General features: G+C 34.2%; 1 protein-coding gene across 3 annotated transcripts in view; it reads right to left on the bottom strand.

The window, feature by feature from the left end:
* Window positions 1-20,102, bottom strand: part of Pik3c2g (phosphatidylinositol-4-phosphate 3-kinase, catalytic subunit type 2 gamma) — a 309,948-nt gene that overhangs the window by 271,256 nt on the left and 18,590 nt on the right. For all 3 annotated transcript variants that reach the window (XM_005379037.2, XM_005379038.2, XM_005379039.2), the window contains exons 2-4: window positions 13,313-14,069; window positions 8,542-8,624; window positions 4,559-4,716 (exon numbers count right to left, since the gene is read on the bottom strand). In XM_005379037.2, coding sequence (XP_005379094.1) covers window positions 4,559-4,716; window positions 8,542-8,624; window positions 13,313-13,990 — 919 coding nt within the window. In that variant the 5' untranslated portion in view covers window positions 13,991-14,069. The remainder of the gene's footprint in view (window positions 1-4,558; window positions 4,717-8,541; window positions 8,625-13,312; window positions 14,070-20,102) is intronic.

Genomic DNA, 20,102 nt, shown 5'->3' with positions numbered 1-20,102 from the left:
AATTGCCTTTCACTTAGTTCAGTTTTGTCTACAACTATATGTTCATTTTTCCATTTTTTCTTTAGATGGCATCTTGTTTGGAGAGAAAGGATTTTGAGTCAAACTGGCTAACAAAAACTGCTGCAAGTGATATCACTGCCACAAAAAGAAGGGGAAGTGTATCATGCTGAATTTAAAATGTAGGTCTTAGAGCAGATCAAGAGATCATCAAACAAGGGGTTGTGGAAAAAGTAGTAAAAATAATCAAGAAATAATGATTGCATAAATGCTTTGACATGACAGAGAGAGTTATTTTAAACTTTTTACATCTTGGTAATACTGACTAAAATTATATGAATTGAAGCTAGATGAAGATATGACTACAGGCAAAATCATGACTATGAGATCTTTAACTAGCAAGGGAGAGGATTTCCAGAGTATGATTGCAAATATACATGAATTGATGGCTTAACAAGCTACTTTAACTCTCCTATCTCCAGTACTATCCTATATAGATCATCCTGGTGCTATATAGGAAATGCGTGAATTATTCCTTTGTTACAATTATCTTTCTAAGGGGCTGGGGATTTAGTTCAGCGGCAAAGCACCTGCCTGGCAAGCACAAGGTTGTGAGTTCGGTTCCCGGTACCGGAGAAAAACCAAAAAACCAAAAAAAAAAAAAAAAACCCCAAAAAACCAAAACAATTATTTTTCTGTTTTATGTGACATTCCTACTTTTCCTCTTCATGCTTTAATTTTATGGGGGGAGTGGTGTGATCCCTTTCTTCCCTATTGTAAGATTCATAATTGACACCCTTATAACAGAAGACAGGATAGCAAGACAAAAACCATAACAGAACTATTTAACTTACATTTTATATGACACAAGAGCCTTCAGAAATAAAAAACTGAAGAAAAGCCAAGAAAAACCAAGTACATTTTTATGCTTAGATGAAAAATGGCTGCTAGGTGGAGATGCTACTGGCTAGCAAAGGTCTGACCTAAGTAATTGAATGAGGAAACACAGCAAGGCCTGTGTGTTTGGATTTTTCTTTTACTTCTCTTTGTAGCCTTCTATCCTCTTGGGATGGGGAAGAATCTCTTTCAAATGAAGCTTTCAGATTTGCTGTCAGACAAAGTAGGTTATAGGATTTCTTTATGAACAGCTCTCATACAGAAGGGAAGAGGAAGTTTAGCGTAATATGTCTAGGTTTTATGTCTGGATTTGGGGGAGCAGGGAAGCTTATCTTGGAAGACAAACAGCCGAAGAAGGGCAGGAGAAGGTCAGAAAGAGACTCTGCTTCTGAGGTCTTTCTAGTGTTCTTGAGATCATGCTAAAGTGTTGTCCTTGGGAAAACTATTTTCTGAACTCCAACAGTTTGACATCTCTTACTACCTGTTACTTGGTATTCTTTGATGTCTCCTTATTACTTCAAATTCAGCCCGTCTCAAGAGGAAATCACTGTCTTTCTCCTTGAAGGTGACCGTTAAGTCCGTGAGTAAAACTTCTCACCCACATTGTGTGCCAACAAGTACTGGGGTCTGTTTTAAGTAGACTTTATACCTCTGCTTTTATTTTGATCATTGGTACTGAGAAGGCTAAGACTCATTTGCTATTCTACGCCTCACATCTACTTTCTACTCCTCCTCCATTCTTTCACATTTTAGGGTGTACGAGTTTCCCTACTTCTTTACTAAATCTTACTTCTTCATCTATGATCGTCATTCTTATACTGGGTTCTAATTCCATCAGTCAACTTCCTTTCTTATTACATTTTAAATATCCTCTACTTTAAAGATATTTTCGTTTAAATATCATCTGTTCTGTTTACCCTTTGCTCAGAATCTCCTCTTAACCATTCCACTCCTTTACACTATTCCTGCTTTTACATTTTCTTTACCTCTAAACATTAAAGAAAAGACTTCTGCTAACACTTTTCAATTCTTTCAAGTTGACTTCTACTCCCAAAGGAGTAGAAGATTTCAAAGGACTTCCAAATAGACTTTAACTGTGGGTCGTCTACATCTAGAAGGTAGTGGAAAGTAAAGACACTGGATCTAGGGATAATTTGAATCAAAATCCTGAATCAAAAAAAGACTTATTGGGATTCCTGGTTTATGCCTGTAATCCCAGCACTCGGGAGGCTGAGGCAGGAGGATTGCTGTGAGTTCCTGGCTGGCCTGGGATACATAAGATGTTTAAAGCCAGCCTGTGTCCTGTCTTACAAAAAGAAGAAGGAAAGAAAAGAAGAGAAATGAAAAGAAGAAAAGAAAAGGACTTCATCTTCATTGAAATGTTAGTTGAAGATTATGAAGCAGAGTATTGTTTTAAAAAAAAAAAACCTGTTTTCCCCACAGTACTCCATTCTGTAACCCTTTCAGAGTTTTCTGTGAATGAAAACCCTTCACCTATACTGTTGATCAAGATTTCATTGTTTCTTAGTTTCCAGGACAGCTTTATCATTCACTGAAGTCACTGGTCATACCGCCTATGTACTTTTCTTCTTTGGTAAGCATTTGGAATACTAGTAAACTGCTGATGTAGATTCACAAAACATCATGATTTTGGTGTAAAGACAAAAGTGAAAACATTTGAAATATTATGTGGATTGCCCTTATCTGACTAAAGCAATGCATTTCAAAACTAAAACTGCCATTGACTCTCTGGTGAGGGAATTTTCTGGAAATTCCAGGAAGGAGACAGATTGCCTATTCCATTAGAATGAAAAATCCAATAGAACCTTTTATAGTTCCTACCAGAGTCCTAAAACTCCTTTTTTGGTTAATTGCTATAGAAATACTTATCTCCGGATATTCACTTACTCATTATTGAATGATTGGCTTATACATGTAAACATATTCTTTTTATTTCTCTCTTAATTTGTCTACTGTCAGTTAATTCAAAGACCCTTTCTCCACCCTCAACCATTCAAATCTAAGTGAGTAAAGGAAAAGTTTTTCTGAAAACCGTGACAAATGCTACCCTGTATGTTTTCACGAATGTCTTTTTCCTTCTCTGTATCATCTACCTCCATTTGGTTTCCTCTTGCTTTTCTTTGTATTTAACATCTTTAGGGCATGAGCATCCTCTCCACCACTTTGCAACTCTAATACTAAACACAATGGCCTAATCACTTTACTGAAACTTCTCAGGTAACAATATGTAATGTAACAACCATTACTGACTTCCTGTCACCTTCTCTTGAAATTCTGTATCGTTTGCATTGTTTTTATGTTATTTGGTTTTTGTCTTGGTTATTATTTTGTTTTCTTTTCTTTTTAAAATAAAAAAAAGGTAAAAAATTGCCCCAGTAAGCAGTGATCTCCCTTGTTCATATTATTCCCTCTCTGGCAGCTGAAGCCAACATGACCCAGATCTGTGATCACACTGCTTAGATCAGGGTGCAACATTAGCAATTTTGGCTGGGCAGTTGGAACCCCGCATTTAGAAGTTAGGATTTGGGGCCAGAGAAACTTAATTGGCCTTCGATGGCTGGCCAAATAGCACATATGCTTGTGAGGTTGGGTACTTGTTTTGGAGAAGCAAGAGAATGAATTAGCAGAGAGCAAGAAAGAAAGATATGGGAAACGATTACACCCAGAGATGAACTCAGGGGCATAAAGAAACTTGGGGGTGCTTTATAATTTATTTTTAGAATCTTCCTGAATCTTTGATGAATTCGGACTCTCAAATTCTATAAGAAATCCATTTCTACATTTTGAAAAATGTTTTCTTTCTGCTTAAGGCACTGGAGTTGGTTTCTGTTTGTTTCATATCAGGTAGTCCTTACTAATTGACCAATAGAGTCTTGTTGTTTGTAGTCATTTGTACTTACTTCAGATCCTCGAAGAAAGAAAAACATAACAATAAATAATAATTAATGAACTATTGGGTCGTGTGTCAGGAAACAGTTTCCTGTTGTTATATAAAAACTCAATAGTACTTAAATGTTGTTTCAAGGACTAATATTATTTTGCAAAATAGCAGACTCTTAACAGTGCAATAAGATACCAAATTGCTATAAAGATGTTCTAAAACTATAGAAAAGTAAAAATCATCTGGTGAGTGTGATAAAATGTAAATTTCTGGGATCCATCCCTGGAGACTGTTATCCACTAGACCTGCTAATTCTCACAAGGTTGAGCTGCACAGAGCTGGTGGAATTCTTACTATGACAATAGGGATTAGTGTGACAGTGTCTATTCTGTATGATGATTCATTCATATTTGGATGAAATAATTATTCTTAATAGATAGGAATCACCATCATCACTTATACTTCATTTTTATTTAGAGTCTTTTTGAAATTTCTTTTTAAAAAATATGTGGAAAACTTGCTACACTTACTAGTAAGAATTGGGAGCAGGAATATAATTTTGTGGAGAGAGTTATTGAAGACAACTGCTCCCCCTAGCTAACCTCCTATGTTAGCAAATGGTTCCCAACTGTTCTGCTTTTATTTTACTTTGAGGCAAAATAATATAGAACAGTGCCTCTTTGAAGGAGTTCAGTCTCCTTTCAAGGTTATGTATCAACACCCGCTTCATGAAGATTTTTATATTTTCTTAAGTTTGCTTACCATATGGCGTAAGATGAATTAGTTGTGCTGAATTATCAGTCATAATACTGAGGTTGACCTTGCTCTTAGAAAAGAGCTGAACTGGAAATGTAGTGACGGGGCTCCAGATCCTTCCAGAATTGAAATTAATGTCAGCTGCATGATATGCTTCTCTTATTCTGAAAAGTATATGGGAGAAAACACTTAGGACAAGAGCTGCATCTTTTAATTTGAAAAATATCACCCACAATATAATTGTAAGAGAATTCTGCAGTGTTTAGCTTCAGAAGATTTAAAACACGAAAATAGCCAATTACTGATTTGAAGTACTATCCATTCATTTAGGCCAGATTGGTAGAGATTACACTGAGACCAAGAACAAATGTAAAGGAGTGGTCTTTAGGCTTTCCCAGAAGCACCTCATTCTGGAGTAATTAAGAGTTGATTTCCACAGATATAATGTTACTGCACTCTGGGGTGCTGGGGTCTCCTTTTAGGGGTGACTTTTAGTTTCTTTCTGTCCAGAACAAAGACGAGTGAAACAAGCATAAATGGTGGTAAAATTTTACATTTATGAAAAGTAGGGGCCAAAAAAACAGGCTCTGTAGAGCAAGTTTGGGCCAAATAATGGTAGGAAAATGGAGAAAAATAATACACCCTAGAGGGTATGTGGGCTCCTATGACGACACTACAGCAAGAGTTTAATGGCTACTTCTCTTTTTATATCTCCCATGCTGGAGTCACATCCGGGTCATCCTATCATCCTATCAGAAACCCGCCGAGTTCTCGTGAGAAGTTAACATACAGGGCTTTGTGACTAAGTGGTTCTGCACAGAAACCTCCTTTTCCACCCACTTTTAAGGCACACCCTATGTTCCTGCCTTAATAAAGCACAAGAATTCACTCTGAACATTATTACTTGCTTCATATCTTTTGCTTTTGATGCCTGACTCTCTCCTCTCAGATTTTTCTCAGGCATATGTTTTTCAAGCTGCGAATCACTAAATTTGATTTAGAAGTAATGATAAATAAATTCTCTTGTTTGGGTTAGAGTTATAAACACTATTTTTGGTCCTCTGTATTTTTGAAAATTTTGTATTTTATACAAACAGCTAAGCGTAGAAATCATGAGTACATTCTGAACAATGACTGACTGCATAAATGGGTCAAAGAATTCCAAGAGTCTATCCCTGCAGCGAGAGCCTTGAGTGTGAATACTTGAGTTTCTACTGAGTAATGTTATGACCAGAGGCAAATTATTTCACTAGTTTCTTTGCACAAAAAAGGGTATTATTATCTGTTTCAAAGATTTGTATAAAAGATTTGCAGAAAAGCAATATAAAGCATCATAGTTATCATCATCTGTCACCATAGCTTGATTTATTTTATGCCAACATGTAGAATATTTGCAAGTAGTTATTTAAAATGCTTTTGATGAGGAAAATGGAATCTTGAGTTCTTTCGGCATTAATTACATTGACATTTAAATTCTTTCCAACTTAAAAATGTTACTTTCTATATTGATACATTGCTTCCTTAGCATCCACCTTATTCTATTTGTGTAAAGCTAAAGTAGTGCCAGCCCTTGAAGTTGCTCAAACGCTACACTCTTTAGATTCCATGGAAATGTCCTATCTATGAGGAGCTTCTGGATCTGAAATATATCACATGGATCTGAAATATATCCATGTCACCTTTTCTGGGTTCCATCCCTGTAGCTTCACATTTAGTGCACCTACAGAAGACCCCCAAACTTGTCATTATAGTAATTTCTCAAGTAAGCTGCTGCTACTGCTGCACTGACCCTGCAGTTTGAGAAGCACTGCTCAGGACAAAGCTGTGGACCACTCTTCCTGTTGCACCTACCACAAAAGTACAGATGGAAGTATTGGATAGAGGTGGAGATGCTTTATGATTTAGCACTCACCATATGATATTATTCAATGCATACATGACTTCAGATTTTAACCTTTTAGGGAACTAAATTTTCAAATGCAAATTCATGATTCATTCTTCCCTAAATCTATGCTGACATCTAATATAGATCAGGAATTTCTTCCATATGCTATGGCCTTTCTTTATATTTTTTATTAGAATGAGGTATATTTCCTGAAAGATGCACCTTTAAAGTATGTCACAGCAAGAGACCAAACCCAACTAGTTAACGAAGCTCTTTAATGGAGGTCTAAAAGAGATGCTAATAACGTACTGAAGTGTACTTATTTAAATATTATAAAAATACACAGAAAAATAAATCTGCTTTATGATGGCACTTCAGAAATTTTGGAGAAACTCATGTGAAACTTGGCTTTCAAATTAAGTTTGATCTTCTATTGTGTAAATACTTTATGGGTAAAATAATTATGCATATATATATTTCAATCATTTTATGAATGAATATTTTTCAACAAAATTTATTGCAAATCAAGCAAAGTACATGTGAATATGATATGCAGCTCCTTGTTACTACTTCAAATACTGTTTGGTTGTTTGTTTTAGTGTTCATGGTTATTTAAAAGTAAACCACTGAGAAAAGGTACATTTAAGAGTTTGGTTGAGAGGCTGAGGCAAAAGGATCACCATGAGTTTGAGGCCAGCCTGGTTTACATAGTGGGATCCAGATCAGCCTGAACTACACAATGAGACCCTGTCTCAAAAAAGAAAGTTTTGAAATACACCATAAGCTACTAACAAAACATTACATAAAATATTTTCATGTCCCTACTGCATTTATGATGTTTCACTTAAGAATATAATTTTTTTTTTTTTAAATTTTGCTGGAGGAGCTCATAATCAGGATAAGTAGATTTCTACTAAGGCGTGGTATCTCCCAACATTAAGAAAGTTATTTCTCATTCTTAACAGGTAGAAATTGCTGCAATAAAGTGGGAAATTTCTAACAATGTTTGTCATTTTATTACAGTGAGCAGCTTATTCCTAGAAGAACTGATATTGATAAATTTGAAGATTCCAATTTAGGAGTCCATTTGATAACTTTGAAGATTCTAATTTAGGAATCCAAAGTACCACTTAAAATTTTCTTCTGTAATCCTAAGCAAGACAGTAAAGACTGAATGTTTTCATGGATTTGAGATGATTTGTTTTGTATTTTTCTGTGCTTGTCCTTATTCTTAGGATCATAGTTATAAGTCTTTTGAAGCAGAGATCTTGATTTTTATTTTTTGTTTGTTTTCAATCTGGATATCTCTCATTCACAAAGTAGTTGTTAGACACAGAAATAGCCTTTAAGTTAATGATGGAATAATTTACTCAAATTTTTAATGATTATTAATAAGATAAGGCTTATAAATAAATGTATATTTATTATATTCAGAATAATGACTATCAGTGGATAAAAGGCAAGAAGACAAAATGTAAATGCATTAAATTTTCAAAAATTTCTCATCTAGTAACAGCATAGATGGCATTGTATAAATTTTAATTGCTAATGAGAAATTAGTATTTTAGAAAGCATCTATTGTACTTTTATACCATAGATTAGTGTTTAGGTCAGCAAAAAGATCAATGTTTTTTTTGTAATATCTTCCAGTGATCAAATTTGTTTTTTAATGGAAGCACATGTAGTGACAAACTGTTTAAGATAAAATTCAGTTAGTAAGAAGGAGACATTCACATGATTCTAAATTGAATGTCCTAGGTAGAAAGGGTAATCTGTGTTAAATTGGGACAGAGCCAGAAAAATCAGTGCTTATGGTTTTACATGAAAAATTAATTCACTACCAACTGAATTACCAGCAAAAAACAAAGGCAGCTCTGAAACTATAAAACATTCAACTTTAATCAAATTTTTAAGAGAAAAATATCTACTTGACTATAGACATCAAAAACAATAGCACAAGTTGATTGATATACTAATTTGTCAATTTTTTTCTTGCTGTATTCACAAGTTATAGGACTTTGACATTTTATAGGCAAAGTTAATCAGTTGAGTGGTATAGCAATAGAGAAATTTATTCAAGCTTCAATGAAAGAACAACACTCACTTTTCCACTTTGCCACAAAAGGAGGCCAGACTAGCATTACTGCCTTGAGGTACTTCAATGATTTGAATGGAGCAACCTATTGGCTTAAAATAAAAATGGCTACATTAATACGGTTCACTATAAAGAACAGATTAATACAATTCTACAACATCTATACTGTTTTAAAGATTTTTTTGACTTGCTATTGAAGTAATACATACAGAAAAATGCCTCTAACATAAATCTAAAATCTGAGTTTGAGAAATGCTTGCAACTGTGATACCAGCACCACAATGAAAACGTAAAATATTTTATCACTTTAAAAATTCCCTCACATCTCCTTCTATTTGATTCACAACCTACTTGGTGATCAATTCAGATTTCTATCACCACAGTGTAAGTGTATATACGCTTTTGATTTTGGCTTCTGTTACTTAGATAATATATATTTCCAAAGTTTACTCATACTGTCATGCATACAAGTATTTCATCATTTTTATTAAGGGTTAAGAACATTCTCTTCTGTTACTATTCCATAATTTGAATGGACATCTTTTTTTCTTTTTGATTTTTTGAGACAGATTCTTGCTCTGTAGTCCAGGCTAGCCTTGAACTCACTAGGTAGTCCAGGCTGGCCTGGAACTTGAGGTGCTCCCCCTGCCTCAACCTCCCTAGTACTAAGATTACAGGCATGTGCTACCACGCCTGGTTGACATTTTCCTATTGATGGACATTTGGATTATTTTTAGCTTTGGGATGTTGTAAGGAAAATGATTAACTTTTATAATAAGTAACCGTGTGGACGTTTGCCTCATTTTTTCGAATTAATGCATAAATAATTCAGTGTAAATAGATGTTTGGTATTAAAAGAGTTAATTTTTGCCTTGTTATTTTGAAGCTGTGTTATTAGGTATATATGGATTTAAATTTATTATGCCTTCCTGATTACCCTTTTCATCATTACAAAATGACTTTTTTTCTCTAACAATACTGTATTTTGAACTATGCTTTTGCTGATATTAAGTACCACACAAGCTTTTTTATTTCTGGGTGAATTTTAAACCCTTTTGTTTCTTTTGCTTTCAATCTATCTATGTAGTTTTTCTCCTCAGAGTTTTTTTATTTTTTATTTTTTAGTCTAGTTAGCCACTTTCTGTTTCTGATTTGGAAAGGTTAATCTATTAATTCTTAATATTTTTACAGAGGCTGTTGTATTTCAGACTACCATATTTATATCTACTTGTACTTGTCTATTCTATTTTATTTATTCTATTTCTCCTGAATTTTTCAGTTGATTTGAATTTTTCCTATTTCATTTAATTGCTTTGATGAATTTTTAGATTTTCTCATTTGTATTGTTTTTTAGTGTTTATGCTAGGTCTAGGAATTATAACATGCAACTTTAAAATATGTCAGTTCATTTAGCATTACTACTATAGTATTGCATTTAAAATGCAAGAATTTGCAACACAAAATATATACCTTTTTCATGATTTCCTGCTATTGTCATGTATTCTGCATATATAATAAATCCCCAAATGATATTCTGTGATTTCATTTAGTCACCTGTCTTTTAAAAATTAAAGGTAGCTTTTGTATTTTCAGCATACTTACTGTTTCTATGGCTCTTCACACCTTCCTAAATCTTATCTAGTATCATTTTCCCTGTACCTGAAACATTTACTTTGGTACTATTTCTTTGTGGGCATGTTAGCTGACTAATTTCTTTCAATGTTCTGGGTATGTCTTTATTTTATTTTCAGTTTTGAAACAGATATTCAAAGGATATAAAAGCAACCTTTATGACTCTTAAAGTATTCCTTATTAAGATCATTAAAAGTGCAGAAATAACTTTCTAATATAAAGGCACAGGGAGACAATTCTGATAAAATAGTAAAATTAAACAGTAACTTACAGTACCAAATACAATTTTAATACACATATAAACCCCAAATGTCAGGTTTAAAAATATTTTACTGGGTCTTTTAAGGGGCAGTGGTTAAAAATATAAATTGCTGCTGCACAATAAATGTCTAACAGTAAACATCTTGGCAGCAAAGTGAACAAAATGCTTAATGCTTTTCACATATATATTTTCACATAATATTAAATTCCTAAATCTTTTACTATCTTCTGAATCTTTTTAAGAAATTCCATATAATCTCATGGGGGAAAGGGTAGTTATTAAAAACTAATTTAAGTAGCAATCACTGCTGGCTGAGGTTTTTCATTTCCTATTCTGTAATCACAATTATAATCACACTTCCAAAAGGTAACACAGATGTTAGCTGAACCATAGACAAGTCCTTCTTGACTGGCAATCTAAGGCTTGTAAGGAATACTTATCAAACACAAAGGATGTCTCATTTTGAAATTATGTATTCTGCTTATAGTTTTGAGTTAACAGGTGAATACTGAACAAATGATTTTCTTTCTACTCCTTCCGAAGACTTTCCAAAGTTGTAAAAAAAAGTCAAACTTAGCTCTTTAAGAGAACTTAAAAATGTAATTCCATTGTCTATTTTTTCCATGATTTATGATGAGAAGTTGCTTTCATTTGGATTATAATTCAAATATTTGAAATCTTTTGCACTTGTCTGCCTATAAGATTTTTTCTTTCTTTTTGATTTTTAAATATTTGAGTATATAATGTGTCTACATGTGGTTGACATTGTATTGATTATCTCAACCAACTTAGAGATATTTTCTGGCCATTATTTCTTGAAATTAAATTTCCTCTGTGTTTTGTTTCATGCTAACATTTCAGTTGTCCATATATCACGTTCCTTGCCTCATCGGTTTCTGAATCTCTGCTCATTTTTACATGATTCTTTCTATTTTCTCTTCAGTGTGGATAGTTTACATTGCTTTACTTTCAAGTTTACCCCTTTCATCCTGACATTTTTCATATGTTGGCTTTTCATTACAGATATTCTTTTCAGAACCTGAATTGACATTTGTTTTTCTTTATTTGTCCATGTTTGTAATTTCTTGTTGAGATCTCATTTACTAACCACTATGAGCACCTTTTACATATGTACTCTTAGTGATGACTTTAAAGTGTTTATTCCTTAATTCTAAAAACTGGCTTAGCTCAAAGATTCTTTCCACTGCCTGGGTGATTTACTTGATTGTGGGCCAAAATTCTCTTCTCCTTTGCATATCCATGCATTTGTTGTTATGTATTGAATACTGTAGATAGCACATTATGAAATATGGTGTTTAAACAACACAATGTTGAGTTTTTTCTTTGGCAAAGAGCTAACATGCATTTGGTTTTGTCATCCTTATTTAAATATTTTGCTGAGTCACATCTGTTTTGGTTGGTGTAGTATTCATTTTAGACAATGACTTTTACTCTTAGGGTTTGATTTTATGGAATTTCATTCAAATGCCAGAAGTGCTCTGCTCCCTCTCTTTTCTAGTTTTGCCATAACTCCTGTGTTATATAACTGCTACACTGGTGAAAACAACTACCATTCCATTCTCAACCTGAAGCTGACAATATCTACCCAGCCCTGCAAGCACATCCCATGACTTGCCAAAAATGTATAGTAAATTCCTTGTAGGCATCAGACACCCACCTAATACCTGGCTCCCTGTGAGCTACAGCCTGCAACTAACTGTAGCTCCGTGGCACTACCTCCTCAGCTCAGTGATGCAAACCGGGTTCCACCAGATTGTACAGCAGCAGGAAATCACCTTCAGGCAGGTAGTTTCTTTTTTCTCAAGGATCAATGTCTTATACTGCCTCTTGTTCAATACTTGAGCTCAGCTGCTTCATGTTTTATGCCTGACTTTATATTTAGCAGTAGAGAAGTTTAGTACTAGATGTGCTGTCATAAGAACTAGTTGTCCTTATGATTTGACTTTTCATTCAGATCATTCGAAGTGCTACTCTATTACAAGCATGTAGGTAGGATTTGGTGCTATTTTTTTCTGTGCACCCACCCCATCTGTTGTTTTAAGATGTTGACATTATTTACAAGCTAATTTGAACTTGTAACTCATAGAATCATGAACTCATACAAACACGTCTTCTTCACATCATTTTATCTCGCATACAATGTATTTCAAAGATTTGGTAGATAGATGCTGAATCCTTTTGGCATTCTCTGAAATTGCAGTTGAAATAACATTTCTTCATTTCTACCATTTACTTCTAGATTTTAAATGCAGTATAAGGAGAGACATCTTCAAGTATTGTACTAGAAATTCTACTGTTACTAAAATGATTGAAAAATTACTAATGAAATCATTAGGATGATTTGCACAACATTGCTTAATTTCCTTCTCTTGGAATGAACCCAGTTGAAGTTGCTTGCTAATAATACCACTGAGAAGTCTCTGGGTAAAAGGACATTTTTCCTACAGATAATGGCAATGACATTTTAGGTCATTATAGTGTGACATATAAATGAATAAATATATATATGCATATATATATGTGGGTGTGTATATACACATATATGGGTATGTATTTGTGTATGTGCTTAGCACAGTAAAAATAGCAAATATTATCAGCTCAATCTCAAGCTATGATAATTTTACCAAATAAAATATATATACTGTAGTATTTTATTTAGTTTGACAAAATTGGACTTAATAAATGTTTTTAGAAATTGTTCCTTTTTATCAGAAATAACCATTAGTATAATAATATGCAATTTGGAAGTAAGTGAAAACTTTTGAAAATAATTTTAGCAGATTTCTCAAGCTAGCTACTCTCACTGACAATCGAATGATTCTTTCAGATTCACATTTGGATATGAATTAATCATATTATACATACCTCTATGTTGTCTGGCCATGTACTTTCCCATTTTCGGGGTAGAGAAGAATCTTTAAAGAACATTAGAGAAGGATCTACGGTATCAATATTTCCACTTCTTTTATTCTCATCTTTTGGCATGAAGTCAGTTGTGGAGGATGAATATACGTGAGAAATATTCGTTTCAAATCTTATAGGGTAGTGACGATTTTGATTTTTCAATTCTTTTTGTGGCTTAATTTTATCCAAATTAGTGCAGGATGGATTTGCAATGCTGAATCTGGAACCATCAGTACCATGATATGTTCTTATTGAGTTTCCCCAAGGGCTTTTTTTATTAATCACTTCTGGTTTGGGTAGCACAGAAGGATTAAAACCAACAGCTGAATTCTTCCCACTTTGATTCCAAGAGCGTTCTGGGCTGTTAGAAGGAAATTCATTCAAGGATGTTTGGTGCATTTCAGCCAATGAATGTGCTTCTGAGCCCCAGTTTAGTGCGCTGGGCACAAAAAAGTTGTTTTCTTTGGTTGCACTCTGATAGAGTGGGACTTTATTACCGATCTCTTTGACTAGCTGATCAAAACCCAGACTGACTTGCCTAGGAGAAAAGGACTGATTTACAGAGTGAAATTCTCCGTGTTCATATTGTCGTTCATGTGGTTCATTGGGATTTGGATCTGATTGCCAACTGTATGCCATTCTTTATTTTATGTAACTGAGATGATTGACTTGACTCCAGACAGCTCCTTGATGGTAGTATAAAAGGATAGAACTTTTCCTAGAAAAAAAAGGACATAAAAGAAAACAAAAAATCTTTAATTAACAATAAAGAAATATGGGGCTGGGGTTTAGCTCAGCAGTACAGCAGCTGCCTGGCAAGTGCAAGATAGTGAGTTCAATTCCTGGTACTGGAACCCCCCCCCCCAAAAAAAAAACTAAACCAAAAAACAATAAAGAAATATGTAATATATATGTATCTTGAAGTTTTCCTTTGGCAAATAGAATGATTTCTTGAGTACTATAACACTACATAAAGTTTCATAATGTTCCAGATCTGAGGGAGAGTACTGACTTTGGAAGAACTCATGGAAATTCCTGTAATAGAAAAAGAAGCCCACTGCAATTATGACGAGTGTTTCACAAATCTATCAGAACTCAATATTCCTCTTTCAACTGCCTTTTCTACTGAATATTCACTTGCCTATGACATCAGTAAGTTGTTCTGCAATCAGTGATCTATCAGTGTAGCATGAGAATGTCTTGTCTTAGTAAACTGTATAGCCATCTTGATTAAAAACTTCCTTATCAATAGCCATAATCTTAACTTTCTATTCCCCTCTATACCCAATCATCTAAAAATGGTTGGCTGAACCTTCTTCTCCCCAAAAGACTTAAATAATTGCAAAGTCTTTCATTTACATTTTAAAAACTATTTTCATTATGTTTGTCAATGAGCTTTCTGTCTTTAAATTCAAGTAATATTTTTAGTCTTTAAATATTTTTTCTGTGAGCATTTTATTCTTTTGATGGCACTTCTTATGTTAAGTCTTTTGGACACTGTACTCTTTAAATTTCTCTTTGTTTTTTCTCAAGCACTCCTTTACTTAATATTGTCTACATGATCCCTCTCAGAGCTTAATTTCTTCTCAGTTATTCTTATTGTATGTTGTTTTATACCTTTTGTGGTTTAAATTACCATCTACTTGTCAATTGCTCCAACCTGGGTTACTTTTAGTACCTAGTAACTACATGCATTTGTTGTTTTTTTTTATATCTCCAACTGAAAGTTAAAAACTTAAATCATAATTTCACCCAAGAACATGCTGCTATACCTGTGTCCTCTGTGTCAGAAAATGGTCCGAACTTCCTGGCAGTTACTCCAGCTGGAAACTAAGATTTCACCTGGAGACACTTCCTCACTCTCATTGTGCTATATGGATGGATCCACCAGTCCGTTTAGAGTGCACCAAACAAACACAACTGGCCTCTCTTTCCCCTTTCTGTCCAGTTTATATCTTTCATGTTTTTAATCTGAAATGTTGGATTGTTCCTGAAACTACTTCTATATTTTCCGCAATCTATTTTTTTGTATTCTATTACTCATTTTCGCACTGTCATGTCATATTTATGACCTTAACCAATTGTCTCCTCTGGTATGGCTTTTCAGTGCTTCTGCAGTGTCTTAGGATAACACTTGTAATTCTCAGGTGACTTGGGAGTTCCTCAGTGACCTGGCCACATTCTCTCTGCTTGGTTTATGCTACTTAACCTCATTCTCTGCTGAATCTCCTGACCACCTGGCTCCTCAGAAAGGTTTGCTCTTTCATAGTGGACAGCATATGTCCAGGGTCTTATCCTGCATCACTATCTTACTTTTTACTGAAAATTCTCTTCCATTATTTAACATTTACTTGAAAGATGAATTCTTCAAAGAAACTTTTCGGCAATTCCCAAACTATGTTAAAAATTGTTTTACAAGGCATTTTCTATACTTTATACTTGCTGCTTGCTAATCATCACACTTGTCATTACATGTGTACCATTTCTTTTTTCCATTATCATACTGTTTGCTTTTTTTCACATATAGCTCATTACCTACTAGTTTTCTTCATTTAGAGTAGATGCTCTTTTGTATTTGTCAAGTGTTTCAATAGCTTAAAAATTATAAATGAATGATGAGAAAATGAAATTGAAAAATATGTATATTACTTTCATGCATGTATTACAGCACCTACCAGGAATGAATGTCTATGTTAAAGATAAAACTTTTAAAGGATAATTTGGTCATGACTGTCAAATACAAATCAGTCAATCTTTTTTTACAGTGGAAATTCATTTTACTATATTGGCATTTGTAATTTTTAAAATACGTAATCATTTATGGATTAAATGAATTGGATTTATTGTTACTATTATTATTATTATTATTATTTTGTGGTACTGGAGGCTGAATACAGGGTCTTCACATTGAGCTGCATTTCCAGCCTATTTTAATGTTCAGAGACAGAGTATTGTTAAGTCGCTAAGTTGCTCAGGCTGGGCTGATATTTGGGATTCTCCTGCCTCAGCCTCCTAGAGTGCTGGGATAATTGGCAGATATCACCATTCCTGGCTGGATTTATTATATTTTGAATATTTAGTAGAGAAATTGAACTAAATAGGGTAAATTTTTTAAGAGATTTGTGTAAAATGTATGCAGAGTGAAGGATTAACCAGAAAAATGAATCTTAAAATATTATTTGACAATATTCTAATAATTGAGTTACATAAATATACAGCACAAATTGTTTTTTCAGGAACTGTTTCTTTTTTTATCTCTGTGTAGTGGAAATTTTGTTTCCTTAAAACAAATTAAACTTCTTTGTTTTTCTCTCACATAACTCAGAACTTTTAAGTGGGTGTTGATAGGGCAAGACAGACTCCATTTTCTTTTTGTGACTGCAGTTTAAAAGTCACTTAAGGGACTGGGGATTTAGCTCAGCGGCAAAGTGCCTGCCTGGCAAGCGCAAGGTCGTGAGTTCGTTCCGGGTACCGGAGAAAAACCAAAAATAAATAAATAAATAAATAAAAGTCACTTAAATTCGCTTAAACTGTAGTTGAACTCACTCCTTCACCACCACCCCCATAGCAACCATAAAACCCATTAATGAAAAACAGAGTCATAAAATGAGGAGCAAATAGTTACAGCAAATTGAGAAGTAGGCTAAACACTAAATCACTATGTCTTCCCAAGGTCCACCTGACCAGTACCTGACTGGGAAATGTAAACTTTGTGGCAATTATGTGACATTCTTATAAAATTTCCAAAAATGAGCTAATATAGTTGGACGGATGATATGGAAAACTGAAAGATACTTAAGCTGGAAGCAAACTCCATTCCCGGCTGACATCTTCCCTGGTTTCTTGTCAGGTGAGTCAGATGCTGACTCAATAAAGTTTTATTTGTTCCTATATTTTGTCTCTTGTGAGGGCTTTTCTCACTGAATCTCGACATAACAATGTGACTTTAATTCTGACAACCAGATCCAATATCCTATTCCATTTTTCCTTATTTGACCTGTTCCTCTTTCTGTTATGATGGTAAATGTAGTTATATGAAAATTTTCAGCATTTTTGATAGTTTCTAACCTTAATTTTTGTGATTTAAATTTTTTTAAATTTTGCAGAGTCACCAGTGTGGTTTTAAAATAGGGAATGAGTGGTCTAATACTGAAATTAAAGATTTCTTTAAGCTGGGTCACCTTGTATTAATAATAGTGATGATAAAAATGCCTAATATTTTTGAGCCCTTACTCTGTGCTAATGCTCTGTCTATGCATGCACATATTTGTGTGTATTATTCCTCACATCAACCTATCAGATCCATTATAATATTACCACAACTAAACAAATGAAAACACTGGAGCACAAAATGATGAGCTGGCTTATCTGAGATGTCACAATTTGTATTTCACAGATTTATCTGAAATGGATATTTTTAAAAAGTCACAAAGATGATCATCCCACACCAATATGCTATCCAGTGCATGTCTGGATTTGAGAATTCAGTATAATATTAACTTACTTCAACTCTCTGTACAGCAAAAAGTGAAAAACTTAAAATTTTATTAGTAAAAGTTTCTTTTTTAGCACTACTTACTCAAATTCAAAATGAGTTTGAAGCCTATATCAAAAAATGTCATTATCACAAGATAAAGGAGAGTAAGAAATACTTTTTCCATATTGCAAATGTAATAAAAAAACTTCTTCCACACACTATTTTTAATATTAAATTGGGTTACTTTAAGGCATTTCTTATAATTATAAATCTATACCATCATAATCTAAAAGCTGGAACTTTTTAGTTTACAAAAAAATTATTTAAGGCCATGTGGTAAATATTTTTACTTTGCATTATGAATGAATGTATTAAGTAATTAAAAGTCATATACCTTTATTCTGAAGCAGGAACACATGTAGTTTAGTAGCAATTATGGCATATTTCAAAGAGTATGGCTATCAGTCTCCAAGTTAAATAAGATCTGCAAAACTATAGAAAATATGTACAGTATACGGAATCATGCCTTGCCAAATATTTTCAGGTTTTAATCTCCGAATACTGAATTTTAACAGCTATGTGGCAAAGAGAATTTCAGGTTACAGGGGAATTTTCTAATCAGCTGATCTTAAAAATAGAGAAGATTTTTGGTTGAGCCAATCATAAGGGCAGGTAGGTAGCTGAAATGATCAAATAGATGGAGTGCTTAAAAAATATTGTATGTTTAAATTTTAAAAAGCTATACAGAAAAAGACGCATTGTCATTAATCTCCCTCAAAATTCTTTCCCTCACTTTGAACACATTTACCATATGTTCTTGCTACTTTCTGAAACATTTCTGGAAGTCCTCTTTCATGAGTGTCTTTCGCAGGTGGACTAAAAATATACAGTGAAGGCTACTATCAAGTGCCGTTGAAGGAAAAGGCAGGCTTATAAAACATTATAGTAGGGTGTCCTCATCCATCTTATTCACTGGATCTGGCATGGTGCAACTATGGGAACTTCCCTAATGTCAAAATGATCACGACAGGTAAATGCTTTTCATCAATTCAGACATCAAATCAGCTGTGAAAGTGCACCTAGAGACCCACAGAAGAGGATTTCCAGAACCGCTTCTAAGCCAGTATAGTAGCACAAGCCTGTAATGCCAGCACTGTGAGTTCCAGACCAGTCTGGGCTACACAGGCAGTTCAGGGCCAGCCAGAACTACAGAAGGAGACCCCCTGTCACAAACGAGCCCTCAACATAAGCAAACAAAAAAGCAAAATGGAAATTGGCAAGAATGATGGGACAGGTGTGCTTGAAGTGAGAGGGTGTAGTTTGAGGGACATTAAAGTATCTTTTACTGTAATGAATTTTTTTTTAATGAGAACTTTCGCAGTGTTGTTGATTCGCAGGTCTTGTGATGGGAGAACTTAAGCAGCTTTTCCTGGCTTTGAAGATGGAAGAAGGCGCTGTGCCAGGGACTGTGAGCAGCCTCCAGATTCTGGACCAGGGAAGGCAGCAGATCTTCCCCTAGGGCCTCCAGGAGAGCCTGCAGGCCTGGTCAGAGCTTGTGTTTAGCAGAGCAATAGTTATGTCAGAGTTCTCACTTAGGAAAGTATAACACAATAGAATCGTGTTGCTTTAGGCAAATACAGTTGTGATAATTTGTTATAGAAGTAGTGAAAAACCAATACAATATGTAAATTAGAGGTTGTTTCCTAACTTGATTGGACAATCAGGGACTGGAGGATGTTAAGAGAGCTGCACCCACACACCCACACACACACACACACACACACCCACACACACACACAGCCTCTCCTCTTTGTTGGAAAAATTCACATAAATTTAAAACATTAGTAAATGTGAACCTTCAATGCACCACAATTGCTTATGGTCTTCAATTTAACTTGCAAGAGATTAGTTTTATTGAGGTTTAATCACTTACATGGCCTCAAAAAGAAAGTACAGGCAAAAGTAGGCATCTGTCAGGAGAAAGGGCAGTTCTTGGCAGCTGCTTCTATTTTTGAATCTACAAAGATGTAAATATTATCTGACTAGCTTCTGTGTTTAGAAGAAGAGCACAAATGTTTGCTTTATGAAATAAAGAATTTAAAAACCTTTCTAAAAATATCACTTCTTGAGCCAAAAACTCTGGCTACACTACTATGTAAGTGCATCTACATGACAGAGATTAAAAGAAGGTAATAAAACAAATTATAGACTTAAAAATATTGACCTTTCATTTTGATATATTTTAGGCATGGAAAATATACTGGTTTTTAGTGT

Source organism: Chinchilla lanigera, unplaced genomic scaffold (genome assembly GCF_000276665.1).
Source record: "Chinchilla lanigera isolate Chin_1 unplaced genomic scaffold, ChiLan1.0 scaffold00012, whole genome shotgun sequence".
NCBI lineage: Eukaryota > Metazoa > Chordata > Mammalia > Rodentia > Chinchillidae > Chinchilla > Chinchilla lanigera.
The sequence above is the reverse complement of the archived record's forward strand: the minus strand, read 5'-3'. Positions and strand labels throughout refer to the sequence as shown.